This window comes from Moschus berezovskii, chromosome 10 (assembly GCF_049115385.1).
Source record: "Moschus berezovskii isolate FMDL1 chromosome 10, NW_MosBer_1.0, whole genome shotgun sequence".
In the NCBI taxonomy this organism is placed as follows: domain Eukaryota; kingdom Metazoa; phylum Chordata; class Mammalia; order Artiodactyla; family Moschidae; genus Moschus; species Moschus berezovskii.
In genome coordinates, this window is record NC_142469.1 from 105,798,242 (window position 1) to 105,824,736 (window position 26,495).

Consider the following 26,495-nt stretch of genomic DNA (forward strand, 5'->3'; position numbering starts at 1 on the left):
GCTGATGGCCGAAGAATTGATGCTTTTGAACTGTGGTGCTGGAGAAGACTCTTGAGAGTCCCTTGGACTGCAAGGAGATCCAACAGTCCATTCTAAAGGAGATCAATCCTGGGTGTTCATTGGAAGGACTGAGGCTAAAGCTGAAACTCCAATACTTTGGCCACCTCATGTGACAAGTTGACTCACTGGAAGCACAGTTCAGCACCTGGCAATAGAAAAGGCTCAACACATGTTTAACCACTAAGTCCTGTCTGACTCTGCCTACCCCAGGGACTGCAGCACGCCAGGCTTCCCTGCCCTTCACCATCTCCCGGAGTTGGCTCAGACTCATGTCCATTGAGTCGGTGACGCCATCCAAGCATCTCATCCTCTGTCACCCCCTTTTCCTCCTGCCCTCAATTTTCCCAGCACCAGAGTCTTTTCCAACAAGTTGATTCTTCGCATCAGGTGGCCAAAATATTGGCGCTTCAGCTTCAGCATCAGCCCTTCCAGTGAATATTCAGGGTTGATTTCCTTTAGGATGGACTGGTTTGCACCCTTCGCTGTCCAAGGGACTCAAGGGAAAGGAGCAGGGACCCCACCGGAGACTGAGCCAGAACTGCGACCCACGCCAGCATTGTTACTATGACGCCGGGCCTCAAGGGGGAGCATTCGGCAGGGGCCTTCCACACGATGCTTATTTATAAACCTCACTATATTACATGAAGTCAGCTCCGCGTGAGCTCAGCGGGACTCTGGCGCTGAGGTTGTAGACCTCGGGCCTCCTCTGTGCCTCTCATCCACCTCTCTGGCCCTCTCCTTGGCTAATCAAGGATTCTCAAGCAAATGGTTTCTCTTCCAAACGTGGACACTTCCCTCCTGGGGGACACTGACTTCTCTTTTCACTCAGACGCTCTCCTTTCCTAGCCTTGGTTCCAGTGGCTTCTCCCGGGTCTCGCCGAACCTCCAGAGGACCCCTCTGCTTGCCAGCTTCGACCCTGCCCTACCCCCGCTTCCCACTGATCCAGCGAGAGAGGTGCCACAAGTGGGCCAGACACCCTTCCCTCCTGCAGCAAAGCTACTCCTTCATATTTATTTTCCTAACCAACAGTTTCTTTAACACCTACTGTATTAAGCTATGTAAGAGACTCGGGTTCAATCCCTGGGTCAGCAAGATCCCCTGGAGGAGGGCATGGCAACCCACTCTAGTATTCTTACCTGGAGAATCCCCATGGACAGAGGAGTCTGGTGGGTTACAGTCCATAAGGTTGCAAAGAGTTGGACATGACTGCAGTGACTAAGCATGCACGTGTTAAGCTAGATACTCTAGTGGATGCAAAGATGGTTCCTATCTTCAAGGAGCTTAATTCCTATCGATGAGGTATTTTCACAAGGCTTGTAAAATGGGTTTCCTGGTGACCAGAGTGGTAAGGGAAGCATAGCCCCCTTGTGAATGGCTAAAGGAGCGATCAGGAGCGCCTTCATAGAGAGAATGAACCTTACAGGTCTTGAGAAGCAGGGGTGGGGGGCAGGGGAGGAAATGACCACTGGACAGAAAGACACGAGGAAAGCTGAGGAGGTGGGCAGTCCGCTTGGGGATGACAGCTGTCATTTGACTGCAGCCCCACATTCCTGTGCGAGAGGATGGGAAGCTAAGGATTGGCCTCAAGCCTCCTGAGAAGGGCTAATGCCAGGCCAAGGAGGCTGGAATTTGTTGCACAGCTACTGGTAAATCTCTGAATGTTTTCATCAGCGGAGAAATAACGGTTCAAGCTGAGTTCACGACAGTTGACTTAGGTGGTGGTAAAGGATGAATCTGAGGGCCTGGAAAGGCAGAAGGCAGCAGAGATCCATGGAGAAGTTCCTGCAGTAGTTAGGCAAACTAGAGACAGATTCCCAAGCGCCAAGTGTGGTGGCAGCAGAGATGGGGAGGGTGACCAGCCTTGACAAGCAAAGGGACGTGGCGTGTGAGACAGGGCTGAGTCTTCCGCGTGAGCTTTCCCAGGTGGCAAGCCCAGATTCTTTGGGTACCGAAACCCAAGGTCTAACGTTTTACATAGAACACAATTTTCACCAAAATAAAGCATAAATATAATCAGAATGAAGGGGAACATGTTAGAGGAAGCGATCAGTTTTGATTTAAATAGTGTGTGACTCAAATGACGCCTCTACTCGCTAAGTTGGCTCCCTTCATGTTCTTTAATCGCATTGAATCTACATCAGATCAATGCAAAGTTCTGTTTCTTAAAACGGTTTGTTCCATTCCCTTTGAGCTTTTACAGAAGATGAACATTGCCTTGTGACCGGAGCCCACTGAAATGAGTGAGCAATCACACCCCTGCAAGGATATTTTTTTTCAAAGATAGAAATAAATATAGATTGATCCGGAAAGGAAAATCAAATATAGTGCTAATATTTAGACATTTTCTTGGTGCGCCAATGAATTATTCAGGCCACTCGAAAAGATTTTGCAAGGCTTCCCTTTATGAAAGGTTTCCTATATGAAAGGTTTAACAGCAAGAGACGTTTCTAGGAAACCCAAGCAGCATGTTCTTCTTTGGGGAGTTTAATGACACTTGGGTCATGAACAAGAATCAATAATGAACTATTGATTTCGGCTTCACCGATAAAACAGAAGTGCCTTAGATCCTTCCAGTGGGGGTTGGCAGTTACACTACCATCGTGTGTATATGTGTTCGGGGGCACGGGGCAAGCCCCTACCAGGGCAAATTGTGGTGTGGGCACCAAAGTTGCCTCTGCGGTTTGGAACATGTAGAGGCCAAGACTCAGTCCTTCTAGCTCCTGGTCATCAAACAGACTTTCCAAAGGGCAACGGTTAAGGACAACAATGAAATTAAGGCTTTTGTGCTCATTTCCAGGTGATCTGAGGCAGTGCACCCTTCTCAGCCAGATTGCTGTATATGTTTACTGTTATGTTAGGAATTGTAAAAATAGAATTTTTGGAAATTTCATTTATACCCCATATACATTGTCATTTGAAATAAAAAATATTTGTTACTAAAATGTTTATCGTCCACAGTATGGGAATTAAGAAGGCAATATAACAAGACAAACACACATAATGATTGTCCGCGTGACTGTTAGAGAAAGTTAACAGAAATACATGTGACATGTTAATGTATGTTTGGTCTCAACATATAAAGAATACAGGCTTACGGTGTTGTGAGAATTTTAATGGAAGTTGTAAGCATTTTTGAAAGTTAAGTAAGGATCTAGAAAATCAAGTTTTTTCAACATCAATGAAGAATATAAGAGATAACCATAAAAAGAATACAACAGTACTAACCACATTTTGATATATCCTCATAAAGTCTAGTAACAATTTCTTCTTGTACTTTCCTATTTTCCAATTCCAACCTAGATCCTATTTTTGCCAAGATACTATCTAGCCTGATAACTTCCAATGGCAATTACAAAATATGACCCAATTATTTTTTTAAGAAAAAAAATAGTGAACTTTATTCTGGTTAGGAAACAAGATATTTTAATGAAAATGATCTAAAACAAAAAACACAACTGTGGTAAAATAGATGAGGAAATTGTACTCCTTTGTATTAAAATATTTTTCATAAAACATTAAAAATATATTAATGTGAATTTAATCTCATATAAGAAAGTTAATCTGCTATAATATTGCTTTATGTATGTTTATATGAAATTGCCTGGGAGTAAAACAAATTATGTCATCATAATATTGTTTTGTATCCCCTACAGAAATATTTTTATAAAACAGTTTAAAAAGCATTTTAAAGAGGGATAAAAATCTTAAACTTAGGGAGAAGGGTAACTTTAAACAAGTTATTTTCATCGAAAGTTGAGGAAAATTACTAAAAACAAAATTCATGCTTAAAATTAGTCAATAAAAGTCAGGTTGTCAATACTGATCTCAGTTTTCCCCAAATGTAAAATGGCGACTTAAGGAAAAGGAAACACTGGAGAAAACTTGGAAAGAAATATTTTTAAGGACCTGATATAATCTTTCTATTATACAACAAATGTTCCAACAACCATATCTATCCTTGTATTTAATTTTGGCCAACCATGGTGGCTCAAAATTATTATTAACTTTACACTATTGCTGCTGCTGTTGCTGCTAAGTCGCTTCAGCTGCGTCCGACTCTGTGCAACTCCATAGACGGCAGCCCAGCAGGCTCCCCTGTCCCTGGGATTCTCCAGGCAAGAACACTGGAGTGGGTTGCCATTTCCTTCTCCAATGCATGAAAGGGAAAAGGGAAAAGGAAGTCACTCAGTCATGTCCAACTCTTCACGACCCCATGGAGTGCAGCCTACCAGGCTCCTCTGTCCATGGGATTCTCCAGGGAAGAATACTGGAGTGGGTTGCCATTTCCTTCTCCCTTACACTATTAATTACACAGAAAATTCCAAAGCTATAAAGAGGGAAACCAGTTTTCACATAATTGAGTAATATATCCATTGTTAAAGCAGTTATTTAACATGACATTTTTTATTTCACCTTGTTATCACATGTATCAGAACTGAATTTCTGTGTCAAAATATCCGTAAAGACATTTGGTTATTTTGCATATCATTGTTAAATTTTATACTTGAAAGTCAGGTCTAAACCTTTCTATACCACATCTCTAAAACTGTGGGTAACAACAGTACCAACTTCACAAGGTTGTTGAGAGTTAAAACTAAATAAGTGAAATATATGAGGGATGCTTACACATCTAGTGCCTACAGTAAGAATTCTGTTCTGTTCCGTCGCTCAGTTGTGTCCGACTCTATGCGACCCTGTGGACTGTAGCCTAAGAGGCTTCTCCGTCCATGGGATTCTCCAGGCAAGAATACTGGAGTGGGTTACCATCTCCTCCTCCAGGGGATCTTCCAGACCCAGGGATAGAACCCGGGTCTCCCGTATTGGAGGCAGACGCTTTAACCTCTGAGCCACCAGTAAGAATTACATGGCAGTTATTTTTATACAGTAAGAATTAAAAATTGAGATACAAATAGAGACCGCCCCACACCAAATTCTACTCTTTTCCCCAAATTCTGATTTGCCATATTAGAGCTGCCAGGTTTTTTAAGGGAAATAGTAAAATAAATAAAAAGTGAGTCAATTTAGTTCCTTCAAGCAAAAAAAAATGTTAACAGGGCTTAACGGAATTTGGAATTTTGAGGATTCATTTTACTTGTTAGATCATTCATGTTTGGGCTCCTAGTTATATAGTTTTCTGTAGAATCCAGCACTGGTTTCTGGACAGACCCAACCCTGAGTAGGTACTGCAGAGGGTGCAGACGCATGCAGCCCTGTGATATATTTCACGTGTCTGATTTTACCTTGGTCTTTGAGAGAAGGTAATGATTAGACCTGCTGGTCAATAAATGCTTCTCACTGATCTCTATGAACAGCTTTCTTTTTCTTAATCTACAGCGGTACATCTTATAACAGGCTGTAACCACAGAAAAAGTAAAAGAAATACCCAGCTAATTCGCAACTAAAGGTCAGATGTACTGAAAAATCTACCAAATAATTATATTTACCTTGATTAATTGAATGGAATGTCAGTTATCCATCTGACCTTGCATTGGCTCCATGCTAATCGGGTTCAAAGTCCTTTTTAACGTTTACTTTTGCCTTAAAATCTGCTGTCAATGTAATATGCAACTTTCTTCCCACTAGAAAGCTTCGTTTCGTTTGTTGAGTTGGAGCCAGATGTAAAGACTTTTTCCCTCTTATTATTCATTAAAAAGGGCTCGCACGTTAATCATCTGACCTCAACGCAAAATGAACACAACTGTGCTTATTTGTGCCTAAAAGAGATAGCAGTACACCCACTGAAATGCGTCTCCGGCCGGAGGTCACGGTTAAGGTTATTGGCATGGCTTTGTGAGGAGGCTCGTGTTGCAGCTGTCTGCACTGTCCCTAGCCTGAAGATAAATAGCAGACTTCAGTTTCCACTGCTACTGGTCTTTTAACCTTCAGTAAGAGCAAATGCCCTGGCTCACCTCCGCCTGCATCCTCGGAGTTTATCTCACAAGCCCTGCCCGGCCTCCAGCTTGGCCTTCCTGGCGCCACTTCCATCCTTTGGGGCGCCCCGTGCAGCGAAAAATGGAGACACGCCAGCACAAGGTTAAATCAGTTGTAATACGTCACACATTCAACATTTAACAAATTAACGCTTTTCACACGCAAACCAAAATAACGACAGTTTTCCATATGGCCTCGTTTGTAAATAATCCAATTTGAAGGTGACTCCCAAAGTCGTGATTTAAGACACGTTGTAAATGAGAGCTGACCAAACCACTCACGTGGCTGTGCCTGTGACTACCCTCTGGTGGATAACTGAGCCTGGTCCTCCACAGGATGACCTAGGAAGCAAAGGATGGGTGGGTGGTGGATTGGGGGATGGATGCTCACAAGCAAAGAGTGCAAAGTTTTTTTAGAAATCGAACCATTATAAATGGCCCTCCTTCTGAAGGTGATAATCAATTCAATTGTTGTTGTTGCTTAATAGCTAAGTCATGTCTGACTCTTTGCGACCCTACGGACTGTAGCCCGCCAGGCTCCTCCTCCATGAGATTCTCCAGGCAAGAATACTGGAGTGGGTTGCCATTCCCTTCTCCAGGGGATCTTCCTAATCCAGGGATCAAACCTGCATCTCCTTCACTGGCAGGCGGGTTCTTTACCTCTGAACCACTGGGGAAGCCTGATAATCAATTAAATTACTCAAAGTAATTGACCCTGTGATTGCCGCTACATTTCTTACCGCAATCCCTGAGATCCTTTCAATTCCCAGGGTACGACCGCCCTGGGGCACCTCTAGAAGTTACAGCAACTCGCTGCAAGCCACTCTTTGCCTTCTGAAATGGTGCTGGTTGAGGTAAAGGAAGTGAATGCTAGAGATTTAATTCCAGAGATGTGTCCACTTCCGGGCTTCCCAGGATGTCAGGAGACTTTGTTTTGTAAAAGCCACCCAATAAAAAAGTAGCCTAAGATAAGAACAAGCATTCTCATAAAGGGAAAAAAAACAAGGACAAATCCACCGTCCCCTCTGAAAAAAAATCATTGAAAAATATTAACATTTCTTAATAATTAGAAAAATACTAATGGAAGTAACTTTAAAGTAACATTTTACAGATGCTGAATTAGCAAACTAAGTTTTAGTTACAGCATCAGTGCTGTGATAAAGAGGTAAGCTCCTGTGTTGCTGGCAACATTATAAATTGGCATAACCTTTGACTTTCAGGTGGCTCCGTGGTAAAGAATCCACCTGCCAATGCAGGAGATGCGAGAGAAGCGGGTTTGACCCCTGGGTTAGGTTGGGAAGATCCCCTGCAGGAAGGCATGGCAACCCATTCCAGTATTCTTGCCTGGAGAAACCCATGGACAGAGGAGCCTGGTGGGCTACAGTCCATGGGGTCACAAAGAGTCAGACACATGCAAGGTCAAGGTCAAAGGTTCTGAAAATCAATATGATGAGATACATATATACCAATATATACCAATAACTGCAGAATGTTCACATTCTTTGAAGCAAGTAACCACACTTCTGAATGCACTGTTATCTAAAATTGTGACAGTCTGGAAGGAGACAACGTCCTCAGCTAGACAAGGGGCACTGCCTACTTCACACTCCTTCAACCCCGAGCTGTTGAGCAGTTGTTAATGACAATTACATGTCAAATCTTCAGTGTTGAAAAGAGTGCCCGAGAAAACTGGGTGCAGCCGTGCTTCCCAGTGGCAATCTGTTGGAACCTCCAGGCCCTTCTTGCACTTTCTCTTCTGCACTGCCTGTCCTTCCCAGGCTGCCTGTTGCAAAGCTAGGTTCTTCTCAGCATTCAGAGGGTAAATTCAGCTTAAAGTTAATTTTCTCCGTGAGCCCTTCCTGATCACCCGCCCGGGGTGGTCCCTCCCAGCCCCTCTCTGTCACATCTCTCTATTTCACTCCTTGCTGAAACCTCTCATTCTCTTGAGCACTCCTGTCCACCGTTGGTTTTGTCGTGTTCAGTCGCCAGTCATGTCCGACTCTCTGTGACCCCATGAACTGCAGCACAACAGGCCTCCCTGTCCATCACCAACTCCCGGAGCTTGCTCAAACTCATGTCCTTGGAGTCAGTGATGCCATCCAGCCATCTCATCCTCTTTCGTCCCCTTCTCCTCCCACCTTCAATCTTTCCCAGCATCAGGGACTTTTCCAATGAGTTGGTTCTTCAAATCAGGTGGCCAAAGAATTGGAGTTTCAGCTTCAGCATCAGTCCTTCCAATGAATATTCAGGGCTGATTTCCTTTAGGGTTGACTGGTTTGATCTCCTTGCAGTCCGAGGGACTCTGGGGAGTCTTCTTCAGCACCACATTTCAACAGTATCCATTCTTCAGCACTCTGCCTTCTTTATGGTCCAACTCCATATATCGCTACATGACTACTGGAAAAACCATAGCTTTGACTATGCAGACCTTTGTCGACAAAGTGATGTCTCTGGTTTTTGATATACTGTCTAGGTTTGTCATAGCTTTTCTTCTAAGGAGCAAGTCCTTGGTTTATTGGGGTGTTAATATCTGCAAGGGGACAGGAACCCATCTTTCCGCCCTTTGTGTGGGCGCCCCTGATCAGGGTCTACGTAGGGAGGAAGGGGACTGAGGGCCACGAGTGAGTGTAAGTTTGTGCTGTAAATCATTTGCTTATGAAGTCTGGCAACTGAAAACCTTAGTCATGCTGCAGACAGGTCCAAGGAACCCATTTGACCAGAACAAACTATGCCTGAGTAACGGGCATCCCCAGCAGGGCAGATCCATGTGCCCAGTGACAGTAAACAGACAGCTGACGGTAAACTCACACTCCTGCAGGACTTGGAGACAGAGCGCCTCCCTTCTGCTCCTTGTCTGGAGTGAGCCCTTCTTATAGAAGCCAAACACTTACGTCCTGGGGTTCTGTGGGCTAGTCTTTCTGTCCAACCCAGAAATGAAGTGAAGCGAAGCAAAGTGAACGAAAGTCACTCAGTCATGTCCAGCTCTTTGCAACCCTGTGGACTGTAGCCCACCAGGATCCTCTGTCCATGGGATTCTCCAGGCAAGAACACTGAAATGGGTTGCCATTCCCTCCTCCAGGGGATCTTCCTGACCCAGGGATCAAACCCAGCTCCTCTGCACTGCAGGCAGATTCTTGACCATCTGAGCCACTAGGGAAGCCCAAGAATACTGGACTGGGTAGCCTATCCCTTCTCCAGGGGATCTTCTGGATCGACCTAGGAATTGAACCAGGGTCTCCTGCATTGCAGGTAGATTTTTTACCAGCTGAGCTACCAGGGAAACCCATCCTACCGGTTCAGTTCAGTTCAGTTCAGTTGCTCAGTCGTCACCGACTCTTTGCGACCCCATGAATCACAGCACGCCAGGCCTCCCAGTCTATCACCAACTCCCAGAGTTCACTCAAACTCATGTCCATCGAGTCAGTGATGCCATCCAGCCATCTCATTCTCTGTCGTCCCTGTCTCCTCCCACCCCCAATCCCTCCCAGCATCAGAGTCTTTTCCAGTGAGTCAACTCTTCGCATAAGGTGGCCAAAGTATTGGAGTTTCAGCTTTAGCATCAGTCCTTCCAATGAACACCCAGGACTGATCTCCTTTAGAATGGACTGGTTGGATCTCCTTGCAGTCCAAGGGACTCTCAAGAGTCTTCTCCAGCACCACAGTTCAAAAGCATCAATTCTTCGGCCATCAGCTTTCTTCACAGTCCAACTCTCACATCCATACATGACCACGGGAAAAACCATAGCCTTGACTAGACAGACCTTTGTTGGCAAAGTAATGTCTCTGCTTTTTAATATACTATCTAGTTTTGTCATAACTTTCCTTCCAAGGAGTAAGCGTCTTTTAATTTCATGGCTGCAGTCAGCATCTGGTGGTGATTTTGGAGCCCAAAAAAATAAAGTCTGACACTGTTTCCACTGTTTCCCCGTCTATTTCCCATGAAGTGATGGGACCAGATACCATGATCTTAGTTTTCTGAATGTTGAGCTTCAAGCCAACCTTTTCACTCTCCTCTTTCACTTTCATCAAGAGGCTTTTGAGTTCCTCTTCACTTTCTGCCATAAGGGTGGTGTCATCTGCATAAATCATAAGCAATCCACTGTGACCTGGAAAGCCAGGTACTGACATCACAGAAACTACAGTGATATGAACTGTCCAAGTTTACCAACGGCTTGCTATTCTCATGAAGACATAACATACGTTCTCCCATTTTACCCTCAAATCTCTCCTTCCACGTCGGTATTACCACACCTGAATCAGCCAGAGAGTCATTAACAGGCCGAGGGCATGTCCCTGTGCACCCAGCCTCAACCCCACAGGGATGCTCCTGTTTATTTCCAGTTGGTTTTGTTTGGACTCACGTACTCTTACAATCCTGATTCAGAGGAAAGTTATCATGTGCACTAAACTGAGGAATTTTAGAGAGAGAAAAATGTAACACAGGCAAATAAACAGTCTTTATTCCAAAGTATCAAAAGTCAGCATATTTTACCTATCAGCGTTTCCAACAAGCTTTAGTTTCCATTCTTGTGCAAGCCCGATCTTGCTGCCACGGCAAATTAAATGGCCACATTTCGTCCCCATGACTTAGACACCTCTTTTTTTTCTTCCCACGCAGCCAAAACTCAGCTTGAACTTTAGCAAAACCCCAAACGTTTGTAAAAATGGAGTCAGGTGAGCCCAGTGCTTGCAGGTTATGCTCTGCGTGACTGCTCCTGGGCAGAGTTGATGTCTCCCGCCACATCTAACTAACTAGTGTAGACGCTGATAAAAGTTGCTAGTCAGAGCTTTGAAAGATACTTCGAGGTGATTCCAAACCTAGACGATTGTAAAAGGCTTGGAGGCTTTAACTCTTGTCACATATACAGTCGTTAACTCAGTTCAGCCCAGCCGATTGCTTTGAGTTGTTCATTAAATATATTATTTTTGCATTAATTGAGCTCATTTGATGAGAAAGACTCCCACTCAGTAAGATTTCCAGTTAATGGCTTGGAAATCTATTAGATTTTGCACCCAATAATTCATCTTCGAATTTTCAAAGAGTAGCTAGCCTAGGCAAGCTGAGATAAATCGTGGAAATTTGAGGAACCATCTGATCTGCAGAAACGGCGTGATGTGTTTTTTTCACCGTGAGCACCATTAGTGAGTTTATCTATTTAATTAGTTTCTGCAGCAGAACAAAGAGTACATCAAGGCCATGCAGGTCTTTTATTCAGTGGCTCTGTGCAGCTATTCGTCTAAAACGATTTGAACCAACTTTGTTGTGGTGGCGATTACCAGCATGGGCATGCGCGGGCTTCTGAATTCTGAGTTCATGATAAAGATGAAAGTTCTAACAGAGATAATTTGAGAAGTACATCTCCCCCAAGTTTATTGCATCTGCTGATAAAACTGGTTAGAAATCTGGATTTCTTTTCTCATTTTTGTACCCTAATACAAAAAAAATTGAAAACTAAAGATGGGTTGCATCACTAATATTTCTTGGAAATGAAAAACCATGATAACAGCCGTCATTCTGGTCCATTTCCAGGTTTTCAGCATCAGTCTAAAAGCAGTGAAATTATTTCCAATATGTTGCATCACTCCTGAAAGCAGGAATCAGTATTTCCAATTGAAATCATTTATTTTCCTGACTGAGAATTATCATGTATTAATAGCTAGGAAAGAAACTAGATTAAGCAAAATTTAGATATTCATTGAAATAAGATAATATGATTTTTTTTTCATTCTGGAGGAAGAAAGCTTCTCTTCTCAAATTAAACAGTGACCCAAGTAAGTGAAATGTTAGTCTCTCAGTCATGTCCAACTCTTTGCAACCCCATGATTTGTAGCCTACCAGGCTCCTCTGTCCAGGGAATTCTCCAGGCAAGAATACTGGAGTGGGTAGCAATTCCCTTCTCCAGGGGATCTTCTGGGTCTCCCGCATTATAGGCAGATTCAATCTGAGCCACCAGGGAAGCCCAACCCAAGTAAACTCCACTTTAAATCAAGGAAGATTTTGGAGAAGAGATAAGGCTATCTAACTATATAGATTCTGTATGTACTTATACGCAACCTTCCTGAATCCACATAAATACTATCTCCATGGATAAGAACTCACAAATTTGTAAATAGTGAATAAAGAATAGGTACTGGGCAAATTGTGGGCACTACATATGACATATAACTTACCTAGAACTGAATTTGCTTGTACTGTGTCTTGATTGAGAAACACCGAAAGCAATCATTTCTGCACTCATTCATCCATCCCTTTTACAAATATTCAGTTTGTATTTGACTCCAACAAGGTTTATAAGTAGTGTGATCCTGTCCTTCAAGAGGTGGTCAAACACAGGAAAACTAAGTTTCGCAAATGACTTCCTAAGGGTTCTAGATTGACATGTACACGAGGGCCATGGAGGGATTGCTGACTGCAATTTAGGAATTCAAAAGAAAGAAGATTGTGGAGTCAACTTCACAGAGTAAGTAAATCCCAAACTAGCCTTGAAAAGAAGTGAGGTTGGACTTACCCAGAAGGGAGAGGGGACAATATTCCTATGGGGAGTTTTTAAAGACATGAGTGAAAATTATACCTACAGGGGCCAGGAAGAAATCCACGTCTGGGTGGAGCAGAAGGTCTTGGGAAGGAGCAAAATATGAGATTTACTTCATAAGGGAGGGTAGAGACTGAGGGCTCGGTGATCAGGCATTTGAATTTGGTCTCTCATACAAGGTGGAGGCGTTGATTATTAATCAGGAGACAAAGGGACTAGAAGCTAATCCGCAGGGCAAATCAGGAAGAGGAGAGTTTGAATGACCAAGTAGACTGTTAGCTGCTGCCCAGGGTGGGCCAGAGAAGCTCTGCAACTGGGTTTATTACAGAGACCACTGCCTCTAAGTGGCCTTCACTGCCCACCGCAAGCTGAACACAGACACGGAGAATTGGAGCCCCAGTCTGCATCCCCACACGGGCTCATGCTTCCAGTGAAGTCAGCACTGACCTGGGAGTAGGGCTCAGGGGCTGGGGCGGGGCGGGGAGCCCTCTGAATGCCTCCACACAAGCGTTCAGTCCAATCAAGTGCTACTAGTCAAGAATCCCAAGGGACAGTTTTCTAAAGGAACACTAGAGACTTGCCTTGTCTTCATGGGCCACAGAACCTTGAAAGTTGATTCGTAAACTTCCCTAATATCTGTGACTTGAATCTGGCTTTTTAAAAAGGGTAGCAGAAGACCATCCAGACAGTCATAAAAAGTTTCCCCTTTATGCCGTCTCACCCTCTTCCCACTCTTCTGTAGTTACAGGTTTCCCCAACCCCTCTGGTCTGCTACCAGGTGTCCATCAACAAGCGGCAAAGGCAGTCTGGACAGTGGTCCTTGGCTGTTTTCCTGCCTCAGGCAGATCAAAGCCTGTGATTCCCTTTTCTGTAAGACCATAGAACCAGTACGTACAGGTCTAGAAATAAGTCATAAGTGTTCATAGGGAGGGGAGAGGGAGGGATGGAGTGTGATGCTTATCCCAGGATTTTCCCATAGTCCTGCTATATTGTGTTGTTGTTCAGTCACTAAGGCATGTCCGACCCTTTGCGACCACGTGGATTGCAGCATGCCAGGCCCCTCTGTCCTCCACTCTCTCCCAGAGTTTGCTCAAATTCATGTTCGTTGAGTCAGTGATGCTATCCAGCCATCTCATCCTCTGCCGCCCCCTTCTCCTTTCGTCTGTATCATATAGCCCTGAAAACAGTCCTTGAAATCGGTCAGCCTTCATTCTGTCTTCCTGCACGTATCTTGGTAAAGGATGTCACTAATTCAAGGGCTTTTATAAGGAAGGAAAGATAGCGTAATAGTCTGTAGCATAAAAATGAAGCCAAGATGGGCAGTTTGCTGCCCTGGGAAACATACGTTGATTGCTTGCAGCCAGTAGAGCATCCTCCCTGACATGTATATTCCCAGAGACCTGCTCTCCAGATGCCATTCCTTCTCTGCAGGGTTAAAATTCTCCTAGAATTAGAAAGACCAAGTTCTTGGTCCCTTGCACACTGTCTGTGCTGGCAGAGGACGCTTAGACCTCTCTTTCTGAATCTTCCCATCACATTCTCGTTGTCCCTCCGCAGACACCTCCCACCCCTTCTCCTTCTCAGCACCCCAGCATCGTGTACGGCTTGTATCACTTTACAGAGTGATTTCACCTCCTCCACCTCAGGTTGCTTCTCTGTGCTGGGACAGGAATAGCATCTAACTCATCTAGCTGTTCTTAGCTCTCAAATGACATTATGCTAGTATTATTATTGTTGTTATTATTACTACACCATGAGATAAGCCCACAGGAAATAGACTTGGGACAAGAGCTGGACTTAGAACTCCTTTTCCGTTGGGTATTCACTGAATGTTCATTGAATCACGTGGGCCAACAAGAAAAGAGACACACTGCCACTTCACTACCAGGAATTCAGGTTAGTCCAATGGTGACTGACCCTGTAAATGTAGTTATCCCAAAGAGGGATAAACTGGTGAACCTACCTATTTTTCTCAATATAACTTCAAGTCAAAATAGTCATTGGTCAGAGATGAATCCAATTTGCCTTTATGTGGTCTTGACCAAATCACTGTCACCTGAATATATATAAAAAATCAACCCATATATTTGGTCTTTATTCTAATACATCAAAATCCACACTGACTTATTGAACTAGCAGAATGGAATAATTTTGGGTAGTGTGTCCATAAATAATTTGAGTTTTTGACAGTGTTCTCTTTTTAAATGAAAACTATCTAAACATTGGTCCCTTGGGATTTTTTTTTTTTTTAGAACTTATGTGAAAGCTGAATTTGGTACTTACGAATTTTGTGGCTTACTTTGAAGAATTATCCTATAGCTTTGTGATTATCTTTTCAGTTGAAATACAATGCATCCATTGAATACCCTTCACTTCTAAAAACTTGTTCCAAAGTTGTATTGTGGTATTATATAAAGTAACGTTAGGATGAACAAAGCTCACCCAAATTCAGTTCTTTCTTTCTTTAAGGATGGTAACTGAGATTCAGAGAAATTAAGTAACCTGCCCATAGTTCACCATCTAGTAAGTAATTGGACATTGCAGCTACTCAGGTTTGAAAGCTTACATTGCAGGTCATTTGCCTTTGAAGTTCAATGTTTTTCCCGCTATATCACTGTACCCCCCAATGTTATCGTTGTTCATTTTCTACCAAGCAAACCTACTTTGGAAAATGGCAGTTATTCAGAAAGGAGTTGGCAGTTGTCTGAAGGAGCACTTAAATATTTAATTCATGATTAAGTCAAGATCCATGATACCTTCAGTTTCACCAGCGATCAGTGCCCCCATTCAGAAAACCTTTCCTTGAACTTTCAAAACTATGATGGGCTAGGAACCTCTGGCTTTAGTTACCCAGCTCTTGCGTCAGAAGGAGAGGGAGAGAGACAGACATCCAGCTGGGAATCCAGACTTGCTTCAAAGCTTTTATCTTCAGAGAAAAGAAATCTTGTGAATTTCATTAATGTCAACAAGATCTGAGGAGATTTGGAGTGTTTAAGCCCTTGAGCGTCTCTAGTATGACATATGCTCTGGTTATTATAAGTCTGTGGTTGCAAAACCATTGCAACTTTGATTCACATCCTCCATGAACCAACACTCTGGAAATATCCATCATATGGTCAGACTTAAGGGTACGTTGAAAACAGTCACTTTCCAAGAGATTATGAAGTTACGTTATCACTAAGGGGGAAAAAGATGAATCTCCTCAAAGTGACATAGAAAAGCTAAAAAAAAAAAAAAAATAGTGAAAACATTTCTTTAGGATTCTAGAAGTAGATAGCCTCAAAACATCTCCCCAAAAGGCTTCTTCTCTTACTCAATGTAGAAAAAATGAATGTCGCCCGGGTTTGTCTTGCCCCCTTGACTTCCACTTCCATTCTCTCATGTCCAGAAAGAATCAGACTAAAATTTACAATTGTTTCCACTGTAATTTTCCAAACGTTATGGGAGAAAGCACTTTTATTTTAAAACAGGTAGTGCTATTTCTATAAAGTAAATTGGGTCTAAGCAAACCCCAAATAGGATATTTCTGGCAAAACAAATGTTGACAATTAACTCCAGGTCTTGAAATCAAAAACTCCTTAAAAAACAAAATGTATCTGTGTCTCTTCTAACCCTTCCTTAATTCAAAATAAAAGGTGAAAGATTTAAAGAAACCATAAATTCATAAATATTATGAGCTATCTTTTTAATGAAATCTTTTTAATGATGAGTCATCTTTTGAGTAGATTATCTTTTGAAAAATGTTAGTTTTATCCACTACAACTAACATTTCTGTCTAAATACCAACTAGTGCAAACAAGTAATTACTGTTTGGGGTCACCTCCATTTCATAACTACTAGGTCCACTAAACCCAGAACTGGAAATGTGTTCAGAATCATCCAACAGAACATCTGTGATGGTTCAGCGTCGCAAAGAAACATCTTATAAGAATAATATTTGCAATAGAGTCCACACACGCACACCCTGCAGACACCTGAAGCCAGGCCCCCAGGGCTCAACCTCCCTGCAGGGCAGACAGCGTCCTGGAGCCCCAGACAGAAGGTGTCCAGTTTTAGCCGCGGCCGAAGCCATCATGATGACAGGTCTTAGCAGGGAAAACCCCTTTCAATTGGACCATAAAACTTTTCAAATGGTTTGGTTCAACATTTGAGAAACAAACAAAAACCCAAAAAACAAAAAATGCCTTTTCTGATCCAGAAAGAAATGACTTTGTTTCTTCTGTTGCTGCTGCTGCTGCTGCTAAGTCACTTCAGTCGTGTCCGACTCTGTGCGACCCCACTGACGGCAGCCCACCAGGCTCCCCCATCCCTGGGATTCTCCAGGCAAGAACAGTGGAGTGGGTCGCCATTTCCTTCTCCAATGTGTGAAAGTGAAAAGTGAAAGTGAAGTTGCTCAGTCGTGTCTGACCCTTAGCGACCCCACGGACTGCAGCCCACCAGACTCCTCCATCTCTTTAAAGATTGCGCTCAGCATGGCTTCAGGTTGTCCAGCCCTGTCGGGCACACACGGAAGGACCAGTGTTCTCATCTCACACTGAGCTCACCAGCATCTCACCTGGGGACATAGTGGACAGGTATGTCCTCTGCAAGTCACTTGATGCTGATGGGTGCTCTCCCGCAGAGGAAAGCTTGGGGCTGGACTTGGCCTCAATTCACGTTCCCATGACGGGCATGCGAAGTAGCCACGCTTGTCAACACATCAGACCCCACACACAGATGGCCAGAGAAGGAGGCGGTAGACCAGAGGAGGGTGTCTCAAAACCATGACACGTCACAGCTGTTTGTTTCATGACTGTAGTTTACCCTTTGGTGTGCTGAGACAAGGGCTCTGCCTGACTCTCTGGCCGCTGCTGCCGAAGGCTGCGGTGAATGCTGTTCTATCAGGTTAATCCGTTCATTTGTCTGAGATATTTGCTAGTTTCCATTGGATTGGGAAGATCCGCTGGAGAAAAAAGATGGCTGGTGGTAGCCTGGACCTCCCTTGAGTCACTGCTTACCATTTCCGGATTCACTCTGGTGGTTTTTAATTGAGTTTCCCAAGCTGGTGTTTTCTTGAAGAACATCTGGTGCGCCAGCTCTGAGAGGCCCCCAAGTCACGACGGTTTCAGAATGACGGGCGGGGTGGGCACAACACCTTCACCCGCGGACGCTCGGCCCATCCACCATGTGGAGGACATCTGCCTGCACTTCTGCAGGACTAGCCGAAGCGCTGCTTCTGTCCAGATCGTGCCCACTTCTTTCCTTAGTTACGGCCAGAGAGTAGAGGTGGTGCTGGCGGTTTGGTCACTAAGTCATGGCCAGCTCTCTGCGACCCCAGTGACTGTAATTTAGCCTTCAGTGCGTTCCTGCCTTCCCGCCAGGCTCCTCCGTCCATGGGATTCTCCGGGCAAGAATACCTGAGTGGGCTGCCATTTCCTCCTCCAGGGGATCTTGCTGACCCAGGGAGCGAACCGGCGTCTCCAGCGTCTGCTGCTTGGCAGGTGGATTCTTTACCACTGAATCCACTGAGCCGCCTGGGAAGCAGAAGGAATAGGTCGAGTTTATCAATTATTTCATCTGTGGGAACAGAATGAGTAATACTTCGGGGAGGTTGAACAAGGAACCTGAAGTAAGCATCTGTGCGCTTTCGACTCCTGGTGCCTTACGTACTGCTTTCATCTCCCTCTCACTTGTGCATTACAGTTTATGTAACAATATCTGTACCCTTAAGTGAAGACTCTCAGTCGTCTGACTCTTTGCGGCCCCATGGACTGACTGTAGCCCGCCAGGCTCTTCCATCTGTGGAATTTTCTAGGCAAGAGCACTGGAGTGGGTTGCCGTTTCCTTCTCCAGGATACCCTTCAGAGCATCGGTCAAAACACCGGAGTCAGAAAGGTCCGAATCTGGCTGTGACCCTCCTTGAGCGTCCCGTGCCCTACTGTGCTTCCTTCCGGGGCTCTTCCTGTCCCAGGACGAGGGGACTCGGGAGTCTGGCCCTCCCTCACAGAGAAGCATTCTCTCAGGACAGTCTCCAGTGGGGTCCGAGCAGCACGACAGAGGCCAGCTGCGTGGGGCTCTGGGCTGGGTCCGCAGCCCAGACTCAGTCTGGTGGGCTTGAGCATGACCTACGGAGACCTCGGCCAGCTCCCCAAAGGCAAGAGCCTCGTCTTTTCCATCTTGCATGACCCCGCAGGGCCTCGTCTTGCGCTGTCTACAGAGAGCCCACCACCCTTCAGGATGGCCGGAGGTGTCACCGACGGCAACTTGGGACGACCTTGCTCTGGCCACCAAAAGTGTCCTTTTTCCCACTTGGCTTTTGTCTTTTTTTTCCCCCACCTTTTCCCTGTAATAGTAGTAACTAAGGAAAAGAAGAAAGCTTCTACACAGTATAAACATTGTAAAAATGCTAAGAGACTGTTTCATTAAAACCCTCCATGATACGGGTCCCTTGCCAGGCCAGGTGCCCTGCCTTGCAGATATGCGCCTGTGTGAAGGTCTGATGCCCTGGCCATACCTTGGGGACGAGCAGGCCTGACGGTCACTTCACAACCACGAGTTCATCCACTGAGAGGATGCCGTTGACAGCGGAAAGCCTGGGACACACGTACCAGCCATTGCTGAACAAAACGGTCCCGAGGAAGAGAAAGTATCCAGGCGGGGGCTGCTTAAACAGGCTCAGGTAGAAAAGAGGCTGCCCATGTTTCAACATACTGCCTACACAACCCAAAACCACTTCAGCGTCAGACATTCAAATGTTGGAGTGTCCGAGTTCCTTGGGGTTTTTCTGTACCAGCTTTATGTAAAACTCCAAACAAACTTTTTGGCCAACCCGATAATTCCTAACCGAGAGACTTCCAAGCAGTAGGGGCTCATCTCCCACACACAAAGACCCCCAAGAGGAGAACAGAATCCCTGGTTCTAGTCTACCTGCATAGTATTCCTTTAGAAATGCAAAGTCTGGTGTGAGCTGTTGTTACAGGTCCTGTTTGTTTGGTTATAAATAAAACACATCTTTTTCTTCATCAATGTATCTTTACAGCTGTTGGACAGAAAATAGACTCCTAGCTTCCTGAATTGAAATGTCATCTTCCTAACGAGAATTGACAATTGTACATAACCATCTGGGTTGTTCTTAAAGCATCCTATTCTCACAAGCGTGTTTTCCTGCAGCGTCGTACATATTTAAAATGATGAGCTCCAGCTAATCGCCTCAAACACAGATTCTCAAAGAAACTGACTCTAGAGCAGTTCTGCAATGGAGACTGCCCTGCTCACCTGCCCCTCGATGTGACCTGACCCTAAAGCGTGCCTGCTTACCCCTCCCATGCCCAAAGGAAGGGACGGTGCTCCTTTGTTGGGCTTTTTCTCCCCCAGGGATACACATTCTGCAATCACGAATATTCCAACTCCAACTCCCTTTCTGAATAAGCAACTGTTACTCTGCTCTGCTCTCTTTATCACTTGGTTTATGCACTGCTGAGAAACAAAAAAGCTACATAGTTTTCTTACTCCTACAGTTACATAGTTTTTAAGAAGTAAGAATAGGTCACTATTGAAATAAAGCCTACTTGTCATGATAGCGTTCTGGGAGGCAGCGGGACAAACAGGGCGTGTTAAGCTTTCCGTTGTCTGCAGACCTTCCCACCCCTTGCTGCCCCCGCCAGGAAAATATGTCTGTCCCGTGATCTATTCAGCCCTTGACCTTTGACTAACAGGCCAACAAAAGGCGCCATTTATTGGTGATTAATTTACGTGTCTTTGTCCATCAGGAACTGGATCAAGGGTGTCAGAACTCAGCACCATCACCAGTTACACTTGCCACATGCGCCTGGGGCATTTTTGCCAGGGCTCGGCGGGCCGTGCAAACCTGCATCCTGCGAACTGCCCCCTAAGTCCACCGGTTTCGTGAGCAGGGGGGTTCAACAGGAATGTCACTGGGGCCGGGGGTGGGGGGCCCTCAGGGAGCAGCCCAGACGCTGTCTCTGGCCTTCCTTCAGGGCCCCCTCAGAATCCCGGGAGCCGACCTGCTCCTCACACACCCCTTCTTCCGGGTCTCCCTTGTCACACACGCGACCTGTTTCTGGTCCTGCTGCACCTTTTTTTGGACTGCGTTGCTTTGCCCTCCTCTCTTCTGCAGCTTCTTCCTTAGCATCTTTTCCTCTCCCTGTAACACACCACCAACTCCTGCCCAGCAAGTGCGCGCGCGTGCACACACACACACACACACACATGCTCAGTCGTGTCTGACTCTTTACAAAGCTATGGACTGTAGCCCACCAGGCTCCTCTGTCCATGACGTTCTCCAGGCAAGAATACTGGAGTGGGTTGCCATGCCCTCCTCCAGGGGATCTTCCTGACCCCAGGATTGAACCTGTGTCTCCTGCATTGGCAGGCAGATTCTTTACCACGGAGCCCCCTGGGAAGCCCCTTCTCTCTTAATCCAACTCAAAACCTCCTCCTGTTGGAAACCTCCCCCCGCCACGTGGATGGATACCATGTTCTCCTTGGTGGGAGATCCTGACTGCACTGACTCTCTTCTCAGATCACCCTGTAAATCCTTTTTTTTAAAATTTTGAACTATTTAAGTATTTGTCTGTATATATTTTTAAAGTTTACCTTTAGCTGAACAACAACCAGGCAAGAACTCTTTATTCAAACATCCTATCTCTTGTTTATTCTGTGCAGCTATCATGTATGAATATTTTAGATGATCAGCTACTCTGTAAATCAACCTTTAACTTAAATCCAGCTTTCCCCATCACAGCAGAAAGGCTTCCAACATGAGAAGGGCAAAATCCTCTTCATTACGATGGCTTTGCAAACCATTTTAAGTTCATTCGTTATGAAAAATGGATATGCACTGTAGCTGTGTAACTCATAACATTTCTCTTTCTGAAAATTAGCAGTATTTCTGCCTGCCCTCACCCCCCACCAAACGAAGCTAATCAGGAGAACCATGTCCTTTCTCTGGTTACAGAAGACAGCGATATTTCTCTAACAAGTTTCTGGGAAAATCAAGCAAAAGAACTGCTTATCTGTGCTGTGTGGGATTGTAATTGTTACCTTTATTACTGGTCTGAACCATTACTCTGCCTTTTTTAAAATGTTCAAAATAAGTGGGGAAAAACAGCTTTGAAATGCCATTCCCATCTCCCCATTATTTTCACATTCAAGCAAGATAAGCATTGGGAGCTGTATTGAAATCTGAATAAAATGAACACGTTCATCTGGGAAAGTGCACATTTTCCAGCTGTAGCTGCTCTCCCTGTAGAGTCTCCGGCCTAAGCCCTCGTCCTCACCGCCCCCCAGCCCGTCAGCCTGTCGGCCCTTTCCTTCCGTCCTGGGTCAGGTGGGGTAGTGTCAGCGAAGGCACAAACATGACCCACTTACTGGGAGAATGAGCGGTGTGGAAGCCGTTAGAAATCTGGGTGGGAAATACAACTCACAGGCTGGTCGTGACTATTCCTGGGCTTCCCTGGTGGCTCAGGTGATAAAGAACCTGCCTGCCGATGTAGGAGATGCAGGTTCAATCCCTGGGTCGGGAAGATCTCCTGAAGGAGAGCATGGCAACCCACCCCAGTATTCTTGCCTGGGAAATTCCATGGACAGAGGAGCCTGGCGGGCTACAGTCCATGGGGCGGCAAAGAGTCGGACACGACTGAGAGACTGAACAACGAGAACTATTATTTGGTGGAATTTCTGTTCTCTGAACAGAATCAGACCCCTACACACCTGGGTAACCTCTCAGGTAGAACGTGATCAGATGCTTCTTATCCAAGCACTTCAAGACCATGAGACCCAGGCTCCCACCCAGGCCATGGACGGCCAGTCCAGGAACCCCTTCCCGCAGAGTCTGAGAGGCAGCTGAGTGGTCACTTCCAGGCTCAGGGAGGTGAGATTTCAGCCAGGTCCTCCAGGTGTGCCCCCCAACTCCTGGGGCAGGCTGCCTGCCTGGACTTAGACCCCAGCACCAGCAGAGCTCCCGTCCCTGTGAAGCCATAACTGAGGACTAAGATTGGGGCGTTCAGGAAGAGATGAGGAAGAGATGGCAGGCGAGGCCATCCCTGCTCCCAGCAGCACCCCCAGTGATAGGGAGGGGCGGGGGTACCAGCAGAGGCTGAACACGGGGGTTAGTGAGGCCTGGAGGAGACAGCGTGCACCCCACAGATGCAAGCCCCAGATGTAGGCACGGGCTAAGCTCTCCTCTGCACCACGTGTCCGTCTGCGATCACACAGAGCCAGCACCCTCGTCTGACCATGGGCCCTGCCTTCTAACTAGGCCATCTTGGAGTTTTGAAGAAGTCAGGGTCCAGGAGAACACTCTTGATGTAATTACCGGGTCTGAGACAGAGAGTCCCTGACTTGTGAGCTGTGGTGTAACCTCAAGTCACCTTTCTTTTACACTCTGATGTCTCTAGTTGAGATGAATTTTCATTACCTCACTTTCGTTTACGCTCTGCTGACCTTTCATCAACTCCCTTCTAGTAAGACTTTGTGTGCTCGTCTATCTATCACCACTCCTGAGACTCTACCAGGATCATGTCAAATGATCCAACGTTAATTGATCCATATCAATGTCAAATGTTAAATGCTTGAGTCTCATGGCATAGGCCTTGGAGACCAATGCCTAGATCCGTGCATAGGACTTTTCGGGAAAGCACCGCGCAGTAACGGGCCTCTCTGTGTGTTTGCATGAACCAGTGAACTCCGGGGACGGCATTGACTACAGCCAGCAGAAGCGGGAGAATATCGGCGACCTGATCCAGGAGACGCTGGAGGCCTTCGAGCGCTACGGTGGCGAAGACGCCTTCATCAACATCAAGTACATGGTCCCCACCTACGAGTCGTGCTTGCTGAACTAGCAGGGAGGCAGCTGGGCTTGGGTGGAGGGGGTGCTCCCCGGGGTGCTCCCCACCACCTGTCTATGCCGCTGCTAGCATCTCCTTATCTGCGACTTCGGCCGCTCAGCATTTCCACGGCTGCTGAAACAGCGGCTCACGGGCCCTTGGATTGTTAGCCCTGTTGAGAGCAAGGCTTTCCCATACATAAATAGTGCCTGTTTCTTAGATTACAATAGTGTACTGTGCTTATTTGTTCCAGGAGAAGAATCGCTTCTTTATCCAGTTCAGAAAGAAAGCAGGAGTCCAAGTTAAACCTTCGGTTGTATGGACAATAAAACTATGATTTTCGTACGCAATTCAGCAATTGTGTCTGCCTGCCCTGAGGGTGATGTCAGAGGTTGGAAGGGGAGCATTAGGCCGACTGCTTAATAGGTGTTGGTTGTGGACCCTGAAGCCTGTTCAGCAGCACCTCCCCAGCAGCTGTGTAGAATAGTGTGCTTTGACACTCGATAAAACGGTGGGATCTCTGCCCCCATTACAGGGGGACAGTTTCCATCACGTTCCGAACCTCGGTTATGAGCATAACTGATGCTTCTGGCCCATTGGAATTTGCAGGGCTTCCCAGCTTATACGGGGGAAGGGGGCACAGAGGAGAGGGGGTTGGGCCAGGTATGAAATGCCACGTGGCACACGTGATTTTTTTTAAAGCGCTAGCTTGCTTCCTTGTCCCTCGTAGTCCAACATCCTGCACCCCAGGACCCTGGTGTAACTGACAACACACTATCTGGCAGGCGGTTTGGGGCCTTTCATCATTTTTGAAGATGACTTAGGTGCATCGTAGCGATTGCCCCTGGGAACAAGTCAAGTCCTTTTCCTCTGCAGTTCTCCTCCTGCTGGTGGGTTGGGTGGGTTCCCATAGCACCTCTCGCTGAGTCTGATGGCACTGTTTGGGAATTTTACTGAGATTTTTTTAAAAAGCACATGCACTGCTTCATTCAACTGAGAAAGCGAAAAGGTGCCCAAAGAGAAGAGTGAGTGTAAGGTGCCCAGACCAGGGCCTGCGGGGTGCGGGACGCTCAGCTGGAAAACAGGGTGAGGGGCCCCGATTCTGCGCGCCTGCAAGCTGCCGTGGCTGCTGGCATTGTGGGCCGGGAGGGTCTCGGTCTGCAGCAAAAGCAGCTCCTGCACAGAAGGGAGGAATTGAAACGTGTCCCCGGGGAAGCGAGCCCTCCAGGTGGTTGTCCATAATTATCGAAGACACAAGTGTCCAGAGGCAAACCCAGAGTTTGAAAACTGGTTCATTATTCATCTTCCTTGGTGCCGGGCTCTGCATATGAAATCTAGCATCTGAGTAGCTACCACCTAGTTCCCGAAGCACTTTTTTATTTTTTTAGGATAAATGGAGATGCGTGACTGGGTAAGACAAATTGACTTTTGGGTATAATATCAATACTTTGAAAAGACAGAGCTAGAAGCAGACATAGAGAGGTTAAGACAGGTTTTGCTCCAAACTACAGTGTTCCACTGTGCCCATCAGCTGTCTCCCTGGCATCAGCGATGTGTTCGAAGTGACCCCTAAACCCCTGACACTGTCAGTCAGAAGGATACCGCCATCGGTGCCTTTGAATGTTCCTGCCAGAATCCCCTCCACGGCTCCGTCAGGGCTCAGGGACCAGCCTCCAGTCTCGCTCTGTCCCCTGCTCGTGGAAACACCTGGTGTAGAAGCTGGGAGACCGACCAGCCTCCGAGCCCAGAGCCCGAACTCCGTCATGAAATTAAAACACTGAGGTTCCTTTTCCAGCTCTCTACCACTTATTAGCTGCACCGCCTCGGGCACGTAATTTAACTTCTCTGAGTCTCCAGTTTCCTCAGCTGTAGCGTGGAGTTTACTCCTACCCGCAGGAAGCTTGTAAGAACTGGAGGTGATCTTATTGAAGTACCTAGCGTAGTTTCTTATGCCTGTTGCTCCTTACTGCAAAGGAGCAAGGCGTGAATAATGACCACCTTCCACCCCAGCAGAACAACACATAATTGGGAAAACCCTCAGATGATACGGTGCCTCCTAGAAGGCAGTGGTGAACTCTTTGTCATAAGAAAATAATTTTGCAGAAAACCAAAACAACTGCAGATATGCCACAGTGTTCTCCGGAGATTTTTTTTATTAATGCATTGTTTTATTAGTATAGAACTAGGAATGGCTGCTTTTTCTGTCGTCTTGACCCCAGGTGGCTTCCTCCCTGTCTGTAGGGACACACAGAGGAAGAGAGTGGGTGGAGGTGAACGGGAGAGAGCCCCAGGTACCCCGGGAAGTGCCCCCCACCTCGTGGTCACCCCAGGTCGGCAGGTGCCTGAAGGCATCTCACACCACGTGAGCAGGCAGCAGAGCTCAGAGCTCGGAAATCCCTGAGCAAAGGCCCTCGACTGGCTGCTAAACTCGGGGATCACGGGAGAGGCCCACCAGGAAAGGGAAACTAAGCCCAGCTGGAGGAGCTATGCACACGAGTGGCGCGTCGGAGGAGGCCCAGAACGAGGGCTTCCCACGTCTGCACAAAGGTAAGACCGTGGGAGGCGGGAAGCCCAGAGCCCCCGGCAGCTTCTCAGATGGGTTGACAGTCCACTTGTTGAAGAAAGACGCTGCCTGGAACACTGGGCCTCCCGATGATTCAGAAGACCAGGAGCTGGAAGGGGAAGCTGGAGGGGAAGCGTCCGAGGTAGAGCGTGCCGCTCAGAAGAAGTCAGTCCATGGGGCTGGCTGACGCCCTCCGGAGGGAGGCTTCATCAAGACTGGCAGGATAACCAGGCTGCCACCTGAGAGCCCTCTCCCTCCCCAGCTTATCCCCGTCCATCGGAAACAGCCTGGAGGCTAGAGGGGTGCAGCCACGTGCAGTGCAGGGGAGGTCCCCGGTGGACCAGGGCCCCTCACAGGTGCTGGTTTGGGTTATTATACCACTGGACCTGCTGAGAGAGATGTCGAGGTTCACACAAGCCCACTGCCCCCTGCAAGTTGCCTCCGTGGGCACACCCTCATCTTCGAGGGAGGCTCCCCCCACCGCCTACCCTTGCCATACTGTACGAACAGCACATCATTTTACAGCCCAAGTCTATCTGGAAACATCAGACAGAAATTCGCAGTTTGAAGATTCTGTGAAAT

General features: G+C 46.4%; 1 protein-coding gene across 2 annotated transcripts in view; it reads left to right on the forward strand.

Annotated features, from left to right (window-relative positions):
- The window catches only part of PACRG (parkin coregulated), a 545,678-nt gene extending 521,985 nt beyond the window's left edge, over window positions 1-23,693 (forward strand). Inside the window, exons 5-6 of one of the 2 annotated variants that reach the window (XM_055433658.2) lie at window positions 23,205-23,325; window positions 23,604-23,693. In XM_055433658.2, the coding sequence (XP_055289633.1) occupies window positions 23,205-23,325; window positions 23,604-23,679 (197 nt within the window). In that variant the 3' untranslated portion in view covers window positions 23,680-23,693. The other variant, XM_088840953.1, reaches the window with a different exon arrangement.
- Window positions 23,694-26,495: the final 2,802 nt, after the last annotated feature.